The sequence below is a fragment of the Halichoeres trimaculatus genome, unplaced genomic scaffold, assembly GCF_033239565.1.
Source record: "Halichoeres trimaculatus isolate MK-OKI-2021-1 unplaced genomic scaffold, fHalTri1.1 fHalTri1_scaffold_24, whole genome shotgun sequence".
Lineage (NCBI taxonomy): Eukaryota > Metazoa > Chordata > Actinopteri > Labriformes > Labridae > Halichoeres > Halichoeres trimaculatus.
In genome coordinates, this window is record NW_027437202.1 from 3,240,006 (window position 1) to 3,255,489 (window position 15,484).

Sequence of the window (15,484 nt, forward strand, 5' to 3'; positions counted from 1 at the left end):
AATTTAAATTCACTTTAATATTCCATCTTTAACACCAAACTGCGTTGTTGTAGACGGAACATGCTAAAGTGTTAGCTTACCGGCTCACGCTGACGTTGCATAAATTCGAAAACTGAAGCTTTCTTGATGATTTCGGTTTCTACTTTAATAAATTGTGACTAACGAACACTAAAAACGGTTCCCTGAACTCCTCCAGGAGTGTTTTCGGTTTTATTTGTGGTACAATGGCGCCGTTTAGTGGACACTCTGCTTCAACAAAACACCAAACACCAGACTACAACCGTCAGAGCTGTGACTACACTTTGACGTAATCGCCACGCGCCCGTCTCACAGTCGCTGTAGCATGTGAGGAAAACATGGGAGAGCAAATTGACATTTAGCTCGTTTTATTTCGATTCATGAGGGTTTTGTCGGCCAAAGTGTTAAAGCAGAAGTCAGTCAGGAGTCTTGTAGTGAGGCAGTCTGACTCTAAATAAGCTGGTTCTTCTGGCGGTGTTAGCACTTAGTTGTTTTACTAGCTTTTAGTGCTAACAGCATGGATAACACGCAGGAAAACGCGATCGAGCTGCATGGAGATGAAGAGATTGTTGAAGTCATCGACCTGAATGAAACTGAACCTGATCCAGGTGAGTAGGAAGACTATTTGGTTAGTTTAGGAGACGTTGACCTTTGACCTTACTTGTGTAAGAATGAATATGAGTACCTGAAAGATGTAGTGGGAATAAAACAACTAAATTCACCAGCAAAGACACATTCTTTCTGAAAGAGGTCATTTAGGGTGTTTATGTGGTGAAGTGGACCTTTAAATATCTCTGTACTTTGTCCCCGTCAGATGATTTGGCTGATGACCTGGAGGATGTTGACTTTGAGGATGCTGGAAATGATGACGAAGGCTGGGAGACGGAGGATGAAATGGAAGCTGAGGCAGTGCAAGATGACAGCGAGCTCACCTTCTCCAAACACACCGGTAGGTAACACCTTACCTTTGGTTTCAACTCTCAGACTCAGTTAAATAAAGTCAGTTTAAGAGTGATGTTTATTATTTCTTTTATCTGTTCAGGATCAGTGTTCTGTGTGAGTTTGGATCCGGCCACAAACAGCATGGCTGTGACTGGAGGAGAGGACGACAAGGCTTATGTCTGGAGGGTGAGCGATGGAGAAGTTCTGATGGAGTGTACAGGTGAGGATGAGGGGTGTGCTTGACCGATGACTTCACAACAATAATCAAAATGAGACACAGGATTTTGTTTTCTGTCTTCACAGGTCACAAAGACTCTGTGACGTGTGCTGTTTTCAACCACGACTCCTCTCTGGTGGCTTCTGGTGACATGAGCGGCTTGATCAAAGTTTGGAAAATACAAAGCAAAGAGGAGATCTGGTCCTTCGAAGTGGGAGATCTGGAGGTGTGTGCACAAAGACGGCTATAGCCTGAGTATGTGTTTGGTTTGTGCATCTGTGAGCACTTGTGTTAACTATTTTCAGGGGCTGAAGAATTTATGAGGTAAAACTGAGGTGACTCCTGAGGCTGAGAGTTTTTGTTGAATTTCTCTCTAAGTGCCTCAAGTTGAAGACTACAGTGGAAATAAGAGGGGAACACACTGTGTGTGTTGCTGTGTTAAGTATCTCTTAAATTCGTGGTTGTCTACCCTGTTTCCTCCTCAGTGGTTGGAGTGGCATCCCTGCGCTCCAGTGCTGCTGGCGGGAACAGACGACGGTAATGTCTGGATGTGGAAGATCCCGTCTGGAGACTGTAAGACCTTCCAGAGCTCTGCGTGCCAGGCCACTTGTGGGAAAGTCCTTCCTGATGGTGAGGGAAGGTCCTAAATCACCCAAAAGAAACAAAAAAATTACTTTGCTGGGGTAAAAATATGTGATAGATTGTAAAATTTGAGATTTCCCTGAAGTTAAATGTGCATTTTGTCTATTTCTGTCCAGGTAAACGAGCTGTCGTTGGTTATGAGGATGGGACGGTACGAATTTGGGATTTAAAGCAAGGAAACGCTATCCATGTCATTAAAGGTGAGTCAAGCTCTACACTTTTAGCTTCATTTGAGCTGCACCAGATTTGACATCTAAAGACTATTTTTTCGCTTCATAGCAACAAAGTGTTTTAGAAACGTCAAACACGATAAATAAAGACCCTCAAGTAGGACTGTTAGAACATCAGACATTTATCAAACAGTTATAGCCCTATAAATTCTGCGAGAGGGGAATAAAATCAATGTAAACAAATTGCATAAGGCTGTCTTCAGCTGTTTTATGAGGATGTAACATCCTCAGCTGGGAGTCTGTGCTTCAGTTCTGCACTGGTTTGCAACTTGTGCACATGTTTAGACTCTGAAGAGGAAACAACATAAATTTTAATTATATTATCCTTTCACATTAGGTCAGGATGGACACCAGGGGGCGCTGACATGCCTGGCCTGCAACAAAGACGGCTCCCTGGTGCTGACAGGTTCAGTGGACGGCTGTGCGAAGCTCATCAACACAGCTACAGGCAAGGTGAGCATTTGAAGGAGCGTGGGAAAGAAAGAAAACAAACAGAAGCAGGTGTGAGTTGGAGGCTTTTGGTTTTATGTTTGTTTGTGTTTGAAGGTGGTGGGATCGTTCTCAGCTGATGGAGGGAAAGCCAAAGGCTCGAAAGAGGAGGATGAGGAGACCAACTCTGTTGAATCTGTCGGATTCTGCAACATGTGAGTGTCCACCATTCCTCACAAACCACATCACATCATGAGCTGATGTTATAAATATGTCCAATCATCTCCCTCTCCAGTCTGCCTCTGATAGCTGTAGCCTTCCTGGACGGGACTCTGGCCATATACGACCTCTCCTCTCAGGTCCTTAGGCACAGATGCCAACATGAGGTAAAGCCTGTGTTTACGTCAGCTCCCTAAACACTCGCACACTTAGCTTCTCACCTCTCTGCTCTTTGTGTTCTGGAGAAACGGTTTGCTGTTACATCACAAATCAGTTTGTACCGTGTCAGGGAGGCCTGGTAGAGTTGAGGTGTCATGTGTAAATAATTTGTGAACATGTATGGTGCAAACATCAGGAGACACTAGGGAGGATGTCCATGTAAGGAAGATTTGTTTTCCAAATTGAAGCAATGCATGATACATCAGTATCGATATCGGTGCCACATCTTGCGCCACTCTTTCTCTCTGAGCTACCTTGACACATCATCCCGGATTTTTTTTTTTTTACCAATATCAATATCAGTTAATATCAGTAAATATCAGTAGATATCCGTAAAAATATCGGTACATATCAGTATATTGGTAAATATCAGTTGATATTGGTAAATATTGGTAAATATCAGTAGATATCAGTAAATATTGGTAGATAATGGTAAATATCGGTAGATATCAGTTAATATCAGTAAATATTGGTAGATATTGGTAAATATCAGTAGATATCAGTAAATATCAGTAGAAATCAGTAAATATCAGTAGATATCGGTAGATATCAGTAAATATCGGTAGATAATGGTAAATATCAGTAGATATCGGAAGATATCGGTAAATATCGGTAGATATTGGTAGATATCAGTAAATATCGGTAAATATCAGTAAATATCGGTAGATATTAATAGATATCAGTGAATATCGATTATCGGCCATGACAACAATATTAATATCGGATATTAGTATCAGCCACGATTTTCATATCAGTGCATCCCCTTTCTCATGTTCCCCCAGGCTGGCCTTGTTCACCTGCAGTGGGAGGAGTCTTCTTCTGTTGTGTCCACCTGCTGCTTAGACGGAGCGCTGCGCCTATGGGACGCTCGTTCTGGGAGCATGGTTTCAGAGTATCGAGGTCACACTGCGGAGATCCTCGACTTTACCATCAACAGGTACCACTTTGAAACACTGATTACTTCCTGTTTTAAACTCTTGTGAATTCCCCCCTGATCGTCTTCTACCGTGTCTCCTTCAGGGAAGCATCCATCGCTGTGACCGCTTCAGGAGACAACCAGGCAAAAGTCTTCTGTCTCCAAAGACCTGATCGATAAAGAAATCAAGAAGATAAGAAAGAAGGGAGGAGGAAGAGACTTAAAATCAGACTTCCTGTTGAGATCATGTTCCTGATCCTCTCAGGATTTTTTACACCACACCTTTTCCCACCATCACGTTCTTTTATTCCTGCTTTTGGAGGACTGTAGCAGACAACCCTCATGTTTCACATCTCTTGTTGAGAGACTAAACAGAAAGAAATTCAAAGTTTGACTGATATCCTCGTTCTTGCCTTTTAATCCTTTGCCAAAGTTGTCTTGAGATAAAACAGGACACTGAAAAAAAGCTAGTTTCTTTTGCCCTGGTTATAATTTGAGTCTTTGTCGGTGGGTGTGCGTCTCTAAATCTCTCAGAAACATTGTGCAGGGCAGAATTTTCTTTCTGATGTACGTTCAAGTGTAAATACAAAAAATAAATAATACATTCTCCTGAAGGACTATGTGAATTCAATCCACTTAGAGCTCATCTGCATCCCAGAAAAGTCTGTTTATACCAACATCTATTTCTGTCTGAGTTTAGATAAGAAGTGAAGCACCAGAGTGGACCATCTTTGGGTCAAAGCCGCTGATGTCATGAATAAGAGAAGGCTTCCTGCTTGTTTAGACTATCTTTGAATCAGCGTTTGATCAGATCAGTTTTATCAGATAAGAGCAAAGAGAGGAGCTGAGTCAGATCTCGAAAAGCTTCCGAGAAACCACAAACGGGATGTGATTAAAGATGGAAAACATGCAAATGTCAGGGAGGGTTGATGATAGTGTACCAGATGCAGTTTCTCCTCTTAAACTCGATGGAGTGCACGTTACTTCTCCTATTTCGCACCAATTATTGCTCTAAAACTCGTGAAAGTTGTTGACTATGCAAAACAACCGCAACATTTTATAGCTCTGAGTCATATTTCCTCCAATCAGGAAGTACATTAGCTGGGCCGCCACTTTGGAGTTTGTTGCTGTGTCAATACTCGCACACAGGCGGAGCTTTGGGCTCATATTAGCCGCGAGTGTGAGTGTTTGCTAACATCCATCAGGGCCCTTTAAAGGAAAAGCGTGTAATTCACCTCACTTAAAGCTTCTGCACTGCGAGAGAGCGTGTAGAAGTTTGTTTCTGTTCCTTAAACTCTATTTTTGTCCTCTGTCCAAGTGAAGACAAACAAGTGTCAGTATCCTTTGCACAAGTGCTTCTTCCTCTAGATTCTGCGTGCCTTGGTGTCCACACAAGACAGGAAGGCGGTGGAAATATAGAGTGAAACATGCAGAATAAGATGGAAAAATCATTTAGTCTGAAGGATTACCACCGTTAAACCTCGACAGAGCCGAAACCTGATCTATTAAACTGCAGCTTTATTCTCTGGGAGCTGCTGTGCTGATGATAAAAAAAGCTGAACAAATCGGTGGAGCTGGGAAAAGCAGGTGGTGGTGCCAAGGTAAACATGTCCGGAGGGAGAGGAGGCAAATGACAGACCTCTATTAAAAGAATACATCAGCGTTAGACTAGACACCAATTTAATAACCTGCCAAGCTTTTCCATTCAAACCACATGATGAATCACAAATAATACTTTTTATTTGGATATACCCCCTCTTTAGTTAATAGTTACAAGGTGCTGCCCTGTTGGCTATGGCTGCCTTTTGCAGCAGCTCTCTCTTCTTTGTTCGTTTCTTGTACTTTTTTCATCTCTTTTTTGTAATCTTTGTATTTGGAGTGGATTACTTTATATGGCTTATTTGTTGGTCATGGACACCAAACTTTTTGTGGCCTCAGTGATATTTTTACTACTTTTTCTCCTGTGTTTGTCTGGAGATCCTACATGTAACCATGGCTGCATTGTTTACATGTGAACTCAGCTGTTAGCAGCCTGTAGTATGTCAATGCTAACTGGTGCAAGGCCAGATGTTTCCCCACAAGGTGAGGAGAAGAAGGTGAGGATGACGTGCTGGTTCAAGAAGTGACGACATGGACCTGTCCTTCCATCCATCATTATAGGGAACGTAAGATCTATCTCCAATAAGGTGGACAAGCTAGCTGTGCTAACCCAGCAACAGAGGGAATACCAGAGGGAAAAGTAGCGTCATGCTATTCACAGACATGGCTAATGGAGCTAACATCAGACACCAACGCCATTTTGGAAGAGCTTCACCTCAAGAGGATCCAGGACCCTGTGGAGGTGGAGGCTGGCTAACTGGAGAATGATGGACAAGCTGTCATCATCTATTTTCTTATGGACCTTTTTGCACTTTCTTGCTTTTGTTTTCTTGATTGCTGCTGTGACTTCAATTTCGTTGTACTTGTTACAATGACAATAAAGTTCTATTCTATTCTATTCTGTTCTATTCTGTTCTATTAATGTTAAGTCATAAAAAATAGCCTTTGAAAAGTGGGGCAAAGAAGCTCTGTCACACATTTTAGCCAACATAACCACAAAGTTTTGACCTCCTTTCAGTGTGTACCTTTATTTAATCATATCTTTAATGTTCCCCATGTGTATCAAAAACAAGATTAGGGGTTAAATGTTCTGAGGTAGAGAGATTCTCCTCCGTTGTGATGTGTAAATGTTATTTTGTCCTCCCCGCTCAGGAACGTCTCTGTTTAAACCCATTATCTGAGTGGAGATCATCCATCTCGACCAGCACCAGGTCTGCTCTGCTCTATCGCGTGTTTGTCTAACAGACCTGGTCACCTCCGGCCTTTCATCCAGAGCTGTGTTTAAATATGAGGCGTGTGTGACAGCTGTTATGAGTTGAGACAGTGTTGTATGTATATATTTGGGTCACTGCAAGGCCAGGAGGGGAACAAATCCATCGATGTAGCCCCAGCTTCCGTGTTCTTAAAGATGAGAAAATATCCTGCTGTGGTGTTTTCTTGGTTTAGCACTCTCATCCCCGGCTTCTTCACACATCTGGGGGGCCCTGATGTAAACCGAACCACATGCCAAGCCTGGTGATGTTTCTCTGGAATGTTCTTATCAATATGAGAGCTGCAGCAGGATCAGCTTCCCATCCTTTTCCATTCATGGGTGTGCTCACACACACAGGCGTATGGATGAGGGGGAAGAAAAAAAAAGGGTAAGTAGGTTAGGGGTAAGTGGACTGTGATGGCTCATCCTCAGCATGACCCACCTCTTACACTCAAACTGCCTCCTCCTCCTCTTCCTCTGTGTGTGTGTGTGTGTGTGTGTGTTCACTTCCCTCTTTAGAGTGTCTGAGAGGAGCAGCTCGTTCACTCGCTTTGCCAGCCTTATCTTCAGGCGAGGGATTGAACGGTTGCCGTGGCAGGATAGGAAGGTGTTGTTTTTTTTTGCTTTGTGGATATGAGACAAAAGGGACAGAGCTTGGAGAAACCAGGGGAGAGATGAGAAGCTGCGTGATATAAGTGACCAGACTGCTCAAATCAAGGTAAAAATCATCACTTTTATTATGTTTTGGGGGAAACTTGACAAAGAAGCTCATTTATATTGCACAGATTCAAACCAGAAAGTGTCGTCTTGAAACTGATTCTGTCTGTGTGAGAAGCGTGTTATTGCAGAAGCTAAACCAGGACTTTGAAACCATTAAATTCTCCCTTCTGGACCTGCTGGGTGTACACTGCATGTGATGTATGGATAAGGAGTGTACACAGCCAGTGTTCCTGAAACGATCGCCTGTATCACTTTCTAAAGCATAACAAACACAAAGGCAGGTGTAACTCCAGAGTCCCCAGCTGATGAATTATTGAACAAAGGCAGCCTCACGTCCATTACCATGTGCTCTTATCAGTTAGCTACAAAGAGGTGAGATGTGTCTGAGGTCATGGCTGCATGCTGTAGTTGTCATGTTGCAACCGTTGTTGACGCACGTCATGACATTGAGGAAGCTCAGAGCTGGGAAATAAATCACTTCAAGCTTCTTTTTCCTTCTCTACTTCCCAGCAGTGAGGTCTGCGTAAAATATTTCTGCCTTTTGAGGTAGAAAACACCACTCTGCTTGGCTACATGCACTTTTAAGCTGAGTTATAAGTAGGGATGTTGGATACCACTTTTTAAGGCTGATAACAGTACGAGTGCTCACCGATACCACAAGTACTTTGGATGCATCAAATTCTAATTAACAGTGCCGATGCCCAGTACCTGGCAATCAGTACCAGTACTCAATGGTACCAATTTTGGGGTACTTTTATGTGTTTATGTGGTAAAAAATATCAATTTGTTCAAAAAAATTTTTTTTTTTTTTTTTTTTTTTAATATTTATTCTTGAATATATAACCTCATATTTCTGTGCTCATGTCCAGCATGGATAATCACCTACTCTTCCACTCCCCTTCAGTCACATGGATGCATTTAGGTACCTAAACATGGTACCTTCTGATTTTTAGTGAATCGGTACCTGGTACTTTTGACAGAATTCGGTTGGTTCCATTTTGGGCAAAGACAGCACAGTCATTCTGCAAACAACTCTCTCTAAGTTAACAAAAGTGCAAATTGAAACTAACAACTCTCAGTTTTAGTACATCTTTAAAATAAACTGAAGTTCAAAATAAAACGGTTTAACTGTTAGCTCTCCCGTCTGTATCAGCTGCAGTGCACTGACTCCTCAGAGTAATGTCTTTATCTTCACAAAGGCCTCACATATACCTGATCAAGCTTCAACATTTGTCTCACTTTTCATTGAGATCCGTGGCCTATTTATGGTAATCTATTCATCTCATTTCCTGACATGTTTTCTTCTGAACCTTACCGCATTTCCTCTGGTTTTGTTTTTCAGGCCATGTTGAGCACGCTCACTGAGGTCAGCAGAAACAGGCCACCTTTTGCTTTGATGCAGCAAATTTAACTCGTTTCCTGTTTCCTTCCAGAGCAGCATCACCTTGATGGGAGCAGACTTGGAGATGGAAGGCAACGACTCCCTCCCCCTCCTCTCCGGACTCTCTGGAGAGCGTCTCATCTACGCCATCACCATCCCGCTCTCCACCTCCATCATCCTCGCCAACCTCGTCATCATCCTGGGCATTGCCTGGAACCGGCAGCTCCACAACACCCCCAACTACTTCTTCCTCAGCCTGCTGGTGGCGGACTTGTGCACAGGTGTGGCATTACCTTTCATCCCATTGATGGGACTGAACCGGGAGTTGAGTTTGAACTCCTGCATGGTCGCTCACATCTTCCCGAACTTCCTGTTCCTGGCGTTCCTCTTCAACCTCGTCATGGTCCACTACGAGCGCTACATTTGCATCGTGGATCCTTTGCACTACAACAACTTGTGGATGCACCGCAGTTTCCCAGTGGCGTTGCTCACTGTTTGGGCTCCACCGCTTCTCTACGCAAGTCTTCCTGCATTTGGATGGAACAACTGGACTGGGCCGGATTGGAACAGCTGTTGCGCCGGAAGCCAGAGGGCAATGCCACTTTCCAACTGCTTCTCCAACGCAACCACCTGCTGCTCATACAGAAGGGTATTCCCCAACGCTTTCATCTACCTGGAGGTGTACGGACTCGTCTTACCTGCGATCCTCACCATTGCTTGCATGACCGGAAGAGTCCTGTGGATCACCAGAGGCCAGCTTAGGGACATCTGTCGCCTGCATCGCTCGGTTGAACGTGGGACCCAAGCGTCAGATCGGGAGCAGAGGCTCAACTTGCGCTACACTCGCTGCGTCGTGGCTGTGTCGCTTACGTTCCTTGCATGCTGGGTGCCCTACCTGATCTACATGCACGTCTGCATTGCGTTCCTGATGAGCGACACCAGATGGAACTCCACCACCCACATCGTGCTTTCGTGCACTGGTATCGGGAGCATGGCGGTGGTGCCGCTTGTCTTGGGCTTGGCCAACAAGCAGTATACGGAGCCTGCGTACAAACTTATGCAAAAGCTGCGAGACAGATGGAGGCGAAAGACGCAGGGACCAGAGGAGGTGGCGGTCTAGGGACACTGAGTATTTATGATGACTGAGGTTGATGAACTTGTGCTGCTGTAATGTAAATTATTACTTACATCCTGAGGCAAGGTCAACAAATGCCGCCTTGCCTGAGCTCTGTGCATCCTATAAATGTAACTCACAGACATAAAGCATATGCTCCTTCTCTTTGTGCCGCCTGTTTAACTGCTACTAGATATTCTCCATCTGTCACCCACTTGACTGCAATGTTTACTCCAATTCCCCTCACTGCTGTTTATCTATATAGTGGAGCAGATAACTGTAGAATTTCAAGAGAATCGTTCAAATGGTGATGCAAGCATGAAATTTGGTACAGATACTCTCTTAGGGTCACTCTTTTAAATTAAAACGTTAGACACGCCAAAATTCAAGATGGCGGCCATTTTTAAAGATGGACGCCATTTCTATCAAACGATTCTTATTTCAAAAGTGCAAACGGTGATGCAAGCATGAAATTTGGTACAGATACTCTCTAAGGGACACTCTTTTGAAATAAAATGTTAGAAACGCCAAAATTCAAGATGGCGGCCATTTTTGTAGATGGACGCCATTTCTATTAGACGGTTCTTATTTCAGAAGTTCAAATGGTGATGCAAGCATGAAATTTGGTACAGATACTCTCTAAGGGACACTCTTTTGAAACAAAACATTAGACACGCCAAAATTCAAGATGGCGGCCATTTTTTCAGATGGACGCCATTTCTATCAGACGATTCTTATTTCAAAAGTTCTAATGGTGATGCAAGCATGAAATTTGGTACAGATACTCTCTAAGAGACACTCTTTTGAAACAAAACGTTAGACACGACACAATTTCAAGATGGCTGCCATTTTCATAGATGGACGCCATTTCTATCAGACGATTCTTATATCAAAAGTTCTAATGGTGATGCAAGCATGAAATTTGGTACAGATACTCTCTAAGGGACACTCTTTTGAAATAAAACGTTAGACACAACAAAATGTCAAGATGGCGGCCATTTTTAAAGATGGCTGCTATTTTTATTGTATGCTCCTTTTTTCAATGGTTCTAATGGTGATGCAATCTTAAAAGATGGCACAAATACTCCTTTTGAGCCACTCATTTGAACAAGGAATGTTCAAAATGGTAGTCATTTTTCAGGATAACCACCACCGTACTAGAAAGCTGGTGTTAAGAGTGCTCGTGAGGTCCCTTTACAAGGAACCCTTTACAGCCACTCGAAACTTCAAAACTGTAAGCCAAGAGTGTTTATTTGACTGTGTTTTGTCTAACTCCTTACCCTTGACCTGCCCGAATTGGTTAAACCTGCCAGAACTGCCCCCTAACGGCATAGCTCACAGAGTTCATCAGAGTACACAAGCTCCCTTACCGTAACAAGGTAACAGTCACAAGGGAGGCTTTGTTTTTTTGTTTTTTTTGCTTTTTATGCTCTCATATATATATATATATATATACATATACTAGTGCTGGGCAAGTTAAAGCGTTATTTTTACGTTAACCCGTCAATCTATTAACGCCGTTAAATATTTTATCGCGCATTGGTGCATGTTGCTCACATGCTTTTATTTTGTATGTCTGTTGCTGACCGCGGTGGAACCGGAAGTGAAATTGGCGGAAAAACACAATGAGTAACCAAAATGTATATGTGTATCAGTCTGCGCGCACGGCGTGCCAGATATAAACAAACGCAGGTAGTCTGCCAGGACAAAGAGATACGATGAGAATTAGAGCCTTATTTAGCGGTGTAAGTAATGCGCTGAAAATTCTCAAAATAAAGCGTGAATGCAGACCGATATCAGCGTTTTTTGGTGGGAGTCAGTTTATTTGTGTTTTCCGTCAAGTAAATTATGGCCCCGTCTGAGTGTAGAGGAAACTATACTCCTTCTATACTATATATATATATATATATATATATATATATATATATATATATATATGTGTATATATATATATATATATATATATATATATATATATATATATATATATATATATATATACACATACATATATATATATATATATATATATATATATATATATATATATATATATATATATATATATATATATATGTTTTTTTTTAAGAGCAAGAGAGAGAGGGGAACAGAGAGACACAGAAAGAAAGAAAAGATAACTACACAAAGACTGAGCCATACCAAAGACTCAAGCTGGCTGCTTACTCTTCTATTCACACTTGCAGCTGCACAGTGCTGTGCAGGTGAACCCCAACCTGAAACATTTGCACGTTCCAACTTAAGCTGTTTGATTAAAAAAAAAAAAAAAAAAAATTCCCTCCAAAATAAGTGCCTGTATTTTAATTCTCTTACCTCTGTAGCATAAAACATATATCATTTTTTCAGGTTATTATTATTTTTCTTCTTAAAATTATTTTAATAGTGATAACAATTATTATTATTATTTAACGTCTTTTAATGTATTCTTTTTAGCATTCATGTAATTATTGTTTTTACCATTAAATTATTAGTATTGTCATTATTATTAATGTTCTTGAAAACAGAGCTTTTAAAACAAAATGGTGGCCATCTTGAAAAATGTCGGCAATCTTCAATTTTTGTATGTCCAGCATAGTTTTTGTGTCCCTTAAAGAGTAGTTGTGCCAAATTTTACATTTGCATCACCGTTTGAGTTTGAGTTGATAATGAGTGTTCAACTGAAATGGCAGCCATCTTGAATAAAATGGCCCCCATCATGAAAAATGGTCACCAATTTGTATTTTGGGGTGTCTAAATAGATTTTTCATGAGTGTAAGAGAGTTTATGTGCAAAAACTCATGCTCGCATCACCAATAGAAATATATTAAAATAACAAGTGTTCAACAAAATGGCGGCCATCTTTAAAAATGGCCGCCAACTTGAATTTTGGCATGTCTAACATTTTGTTTCGAAAGAGTGTTCCTTAGAGAGTATCTGTACCAAATTTCATGCTTGCATCACCATTTGAACTTCTGAAATAAGAATCGTCTGATAGAAATGGCGTCCATCTGAAAAAATGGCCGCCATCTTGAATTTGGCGTGTCTAACATTTCATTTCAAAAGAGTGTCCCTTAGAGAGTGTCTGTACCAAATTTCATGCTTGCATCACCATTTGAACTTTTGAAATAAGAATCGTCTGACAGAAATGGCGTCCATCTATAAAAATGGCCGCCATCTTGAATTTTGGCATGTCTAACATTTTGTTTCAAAAGAGTGTCCCTTAGAGAGTGTCTGTACCAAATTTCATGCTTGCATCACCATTTGAACTTTTGAAATTAGAATCGTCTGATTGAAATGGCGTCCATCTGAAAAAATGGCCGCCATCTTGAATTTTGGCATGTCTAATGTTTTATTTCAAAAGAGTGTCCTTTAGAGAGTGTCTGTACCAAATTTCATGCTTGCATCACCATTTGAACTTTTGAAATAAGAATCGTCTGATAGAAATGGCGTCCATCTGAAAAAATGGCCGCCATCTTGAATTTTGGCGTGTCTAACGTTTTATTTCAAAAGAGTGTCCCTTAGAGAGTGTCTGTACCAAATTTCATGCTTGCATCACCATGTGAACGATTTTTTCACTTATCTGCTCCACTAATACGCTGGTATGTGAGCCAAAGAGGAGAGAGGGATTCACCCAAGGCCTGTGATACGTCTGTGAGACATGGAGAGATTAGAATAAAGACACACAACCAGAGCCTATTTATTCAAAGCTTGGGTGTTTTATTTGTTTGACTCAAAGGAAATTTGATTTTTATTTGAGACTTGACCAAACAGAGTGGTACTATGAGTCCCTTTGTCATGTTGCAGCTTTAAATGTGTGCACACACTGGACGTGGGCGGAAAACAGACAGCCGGTAAATGTGAGCCTAAGAGGGAAAGCTGAATTTAATCAAATTAAGAAGCAAACAAGGTACTAAATGTTACGGGACATGAGGAGAGATGGGATCTTTCATGAGGTCACAGTCTGTACCTGTCGTCTGTGTTGCTTTGTTAAGCAAAGCATGCTCCGGTACTTTTCCACATTGGAAAAACATGACAGATGAAGCAGGGAAGGAGACACTTTGGATGAAAGCAGCTTCATGTTTTCTTATTTTTAGGATCTATGCTAAGCTACGCCATCACTTGGCTTACATATTTATCCTGCTGAGACCCAACAATGCATTTTTGTCCCCTGTAGCGGACATCACTATCAGAGCTCTGTTTAAAAACAAAATATCCTCCAAGGATAAAACCTGCTGTGCTCTGTAGAGAACGTCATGGGCTTTCCAGGGATATCTGATTTGTTGGAGTTTATCCAATGAAACAAAAGATCCATCTTCCCCAAATGGCCACCCAACTGACGGCTGTTTTATGAGCATAAGAAAAGAAAGGTATCAGATTTGTGCAAATAGAATAGAAAATACTTTATCTATCCCTGAGGGGAAATTCAGGAGGAGTCACAGCAGCAATCAAGGAAACAAAAGCAAGAAAGTGTATAGAAAGTGCAAGAAGGTGCATAAGAAAATAGATGCTGACAGCTTGTCCATCATTGTCAAGTTAGCCAGCCTCCACCTCCACAGGGTCCAGGACTGAGCTTCTTCAGTAGTCTGTTTAGTCTATGTCTTCTGTACAGCTAGCTTGTCCATCTTATTGGAGACAGATCTCACATAATAACAATGGATGGAAGGACAGGTTGATGTCATCCATTCTTAGCTCACACCTGAGAACCAGCACGTCATCCTCACCTCCTTCTTCTCACTTTGTGGTAAACATCTGGTCTAGCACCAGTTAGCATTGACATCCTACAGGCTGCTAACAGCTGAGTTTTCATGTAAATAATGCCGCCATGGTTACATGTTGGATTTCCAGACTAACACCGGAGCAAAAATGGTAAAAGTATCACTGAAGACAAAACCAGTTTGGTGTTCAAATGCTGTGCTGAGCTCTATTTTGAGAAGTTTTGATGTCACTTTTCTTTTTTTCTTACTTGGGGACTGACGTACAAATTGACCTTCAAGAACCCATCAATACACACATACATGAACACAATACATAAACACACATTCGTACACCCTTAAATTGAATAATGCACGCGCACATACATACATGCATACATAGCTCAATCCAAGTTGAGTTTTCAATGTTTTTTTCCAGATTTGATGACATTTATACACATGGAAAAGGGAGGGAAAACAAGCTGCAACAGTTAGCTAAACTAAGCTAACAAGCTAGCTTTAAGATAGTAAATGATTTCTCTGAGGTGTAAATATTTCTGTTTTTGAAAGCAAGAGGGAGAGCGTGGGCGTTTTGTTCATGTTGCTTTATTCATCTGCTGTAAATGCTTGTCACAATAACAGTAAACTCTTAATATCATGAGTTTTAAAATGACTTTATTACGTCTGAGGTAAAAGGTGCAGAAACATGTGAAAGAAAGAGAACAGTGCATGTCCTTTCTCTTACTTCATTTGCTTTTACTGTCATATCAGAGCTGCTTTGTCTTTTATTCTCATTTTTGCCACAGAGCTCACAAAAAGAAAGATGAGAAACACCTGGAATAAAGTCTTGGATAAATGTAAACAAAGAGTTTAAAAAGTGTTGAAAAATACTGCTCGA

At 41.4% G+C, this 15,484-nt stretch overlaps 2 protein-coding genes across 2 annotated transcripts; both read left to right on the forward strand.

Moving 5' to 3' along the window:
* Positions 1-219: 219 nt before the first annotated feature.
* aamp (angio-associated, migratory cell protein) lies at positions 220-4,446 on the forward strand. The gene is made up of 11 exons (XM_074664679.1): positions 220-626; positions 833-967; positions 1,061-1,180; positions 1,264-1,403; positions 1,663-1,807; positions 1,936-2,019; positions 2,387-2,502; positions 2,596-2,693; positions 2,774-2,864; positions 3,699-3,853; positions 3,937-4,446. Exons 1-11 carry the CDS (start codon positions 536-538, stop codon positions 4,010-4,012), a joined length of 1,251 nt encoding a protein of 416 aa, XP_074520780.1. The 5' UTR covers positions 220-535; the 3' UTR covers positions 4,013-4,446.
* Positions 4,447-7,264: 2,818 nt separating this feature from the next.
* Positions 7,265-10,154, forward strand: LOC141786113 (G-protein coupled bile acid receptor 1-like). Its single transcript, XM_074664838.1, has 2 exons — positions 7,265-7,401; positions 8,837-10,154. The coding sequence occupies exon 2, from the start codon at positions 8,852-8,854 to the stop codon at positions 9,902-9,904; it is 1,053 nt and encodes a 350-aa protein (XP_074520939.1). The 5' UTR covers positions 7,265-7,401; positions 8,837-8,851; the 3' UTR covers positions 9,905-10,154.
* Positions 10,155-15,484: the final 5,330 nt, after the last annotated feature.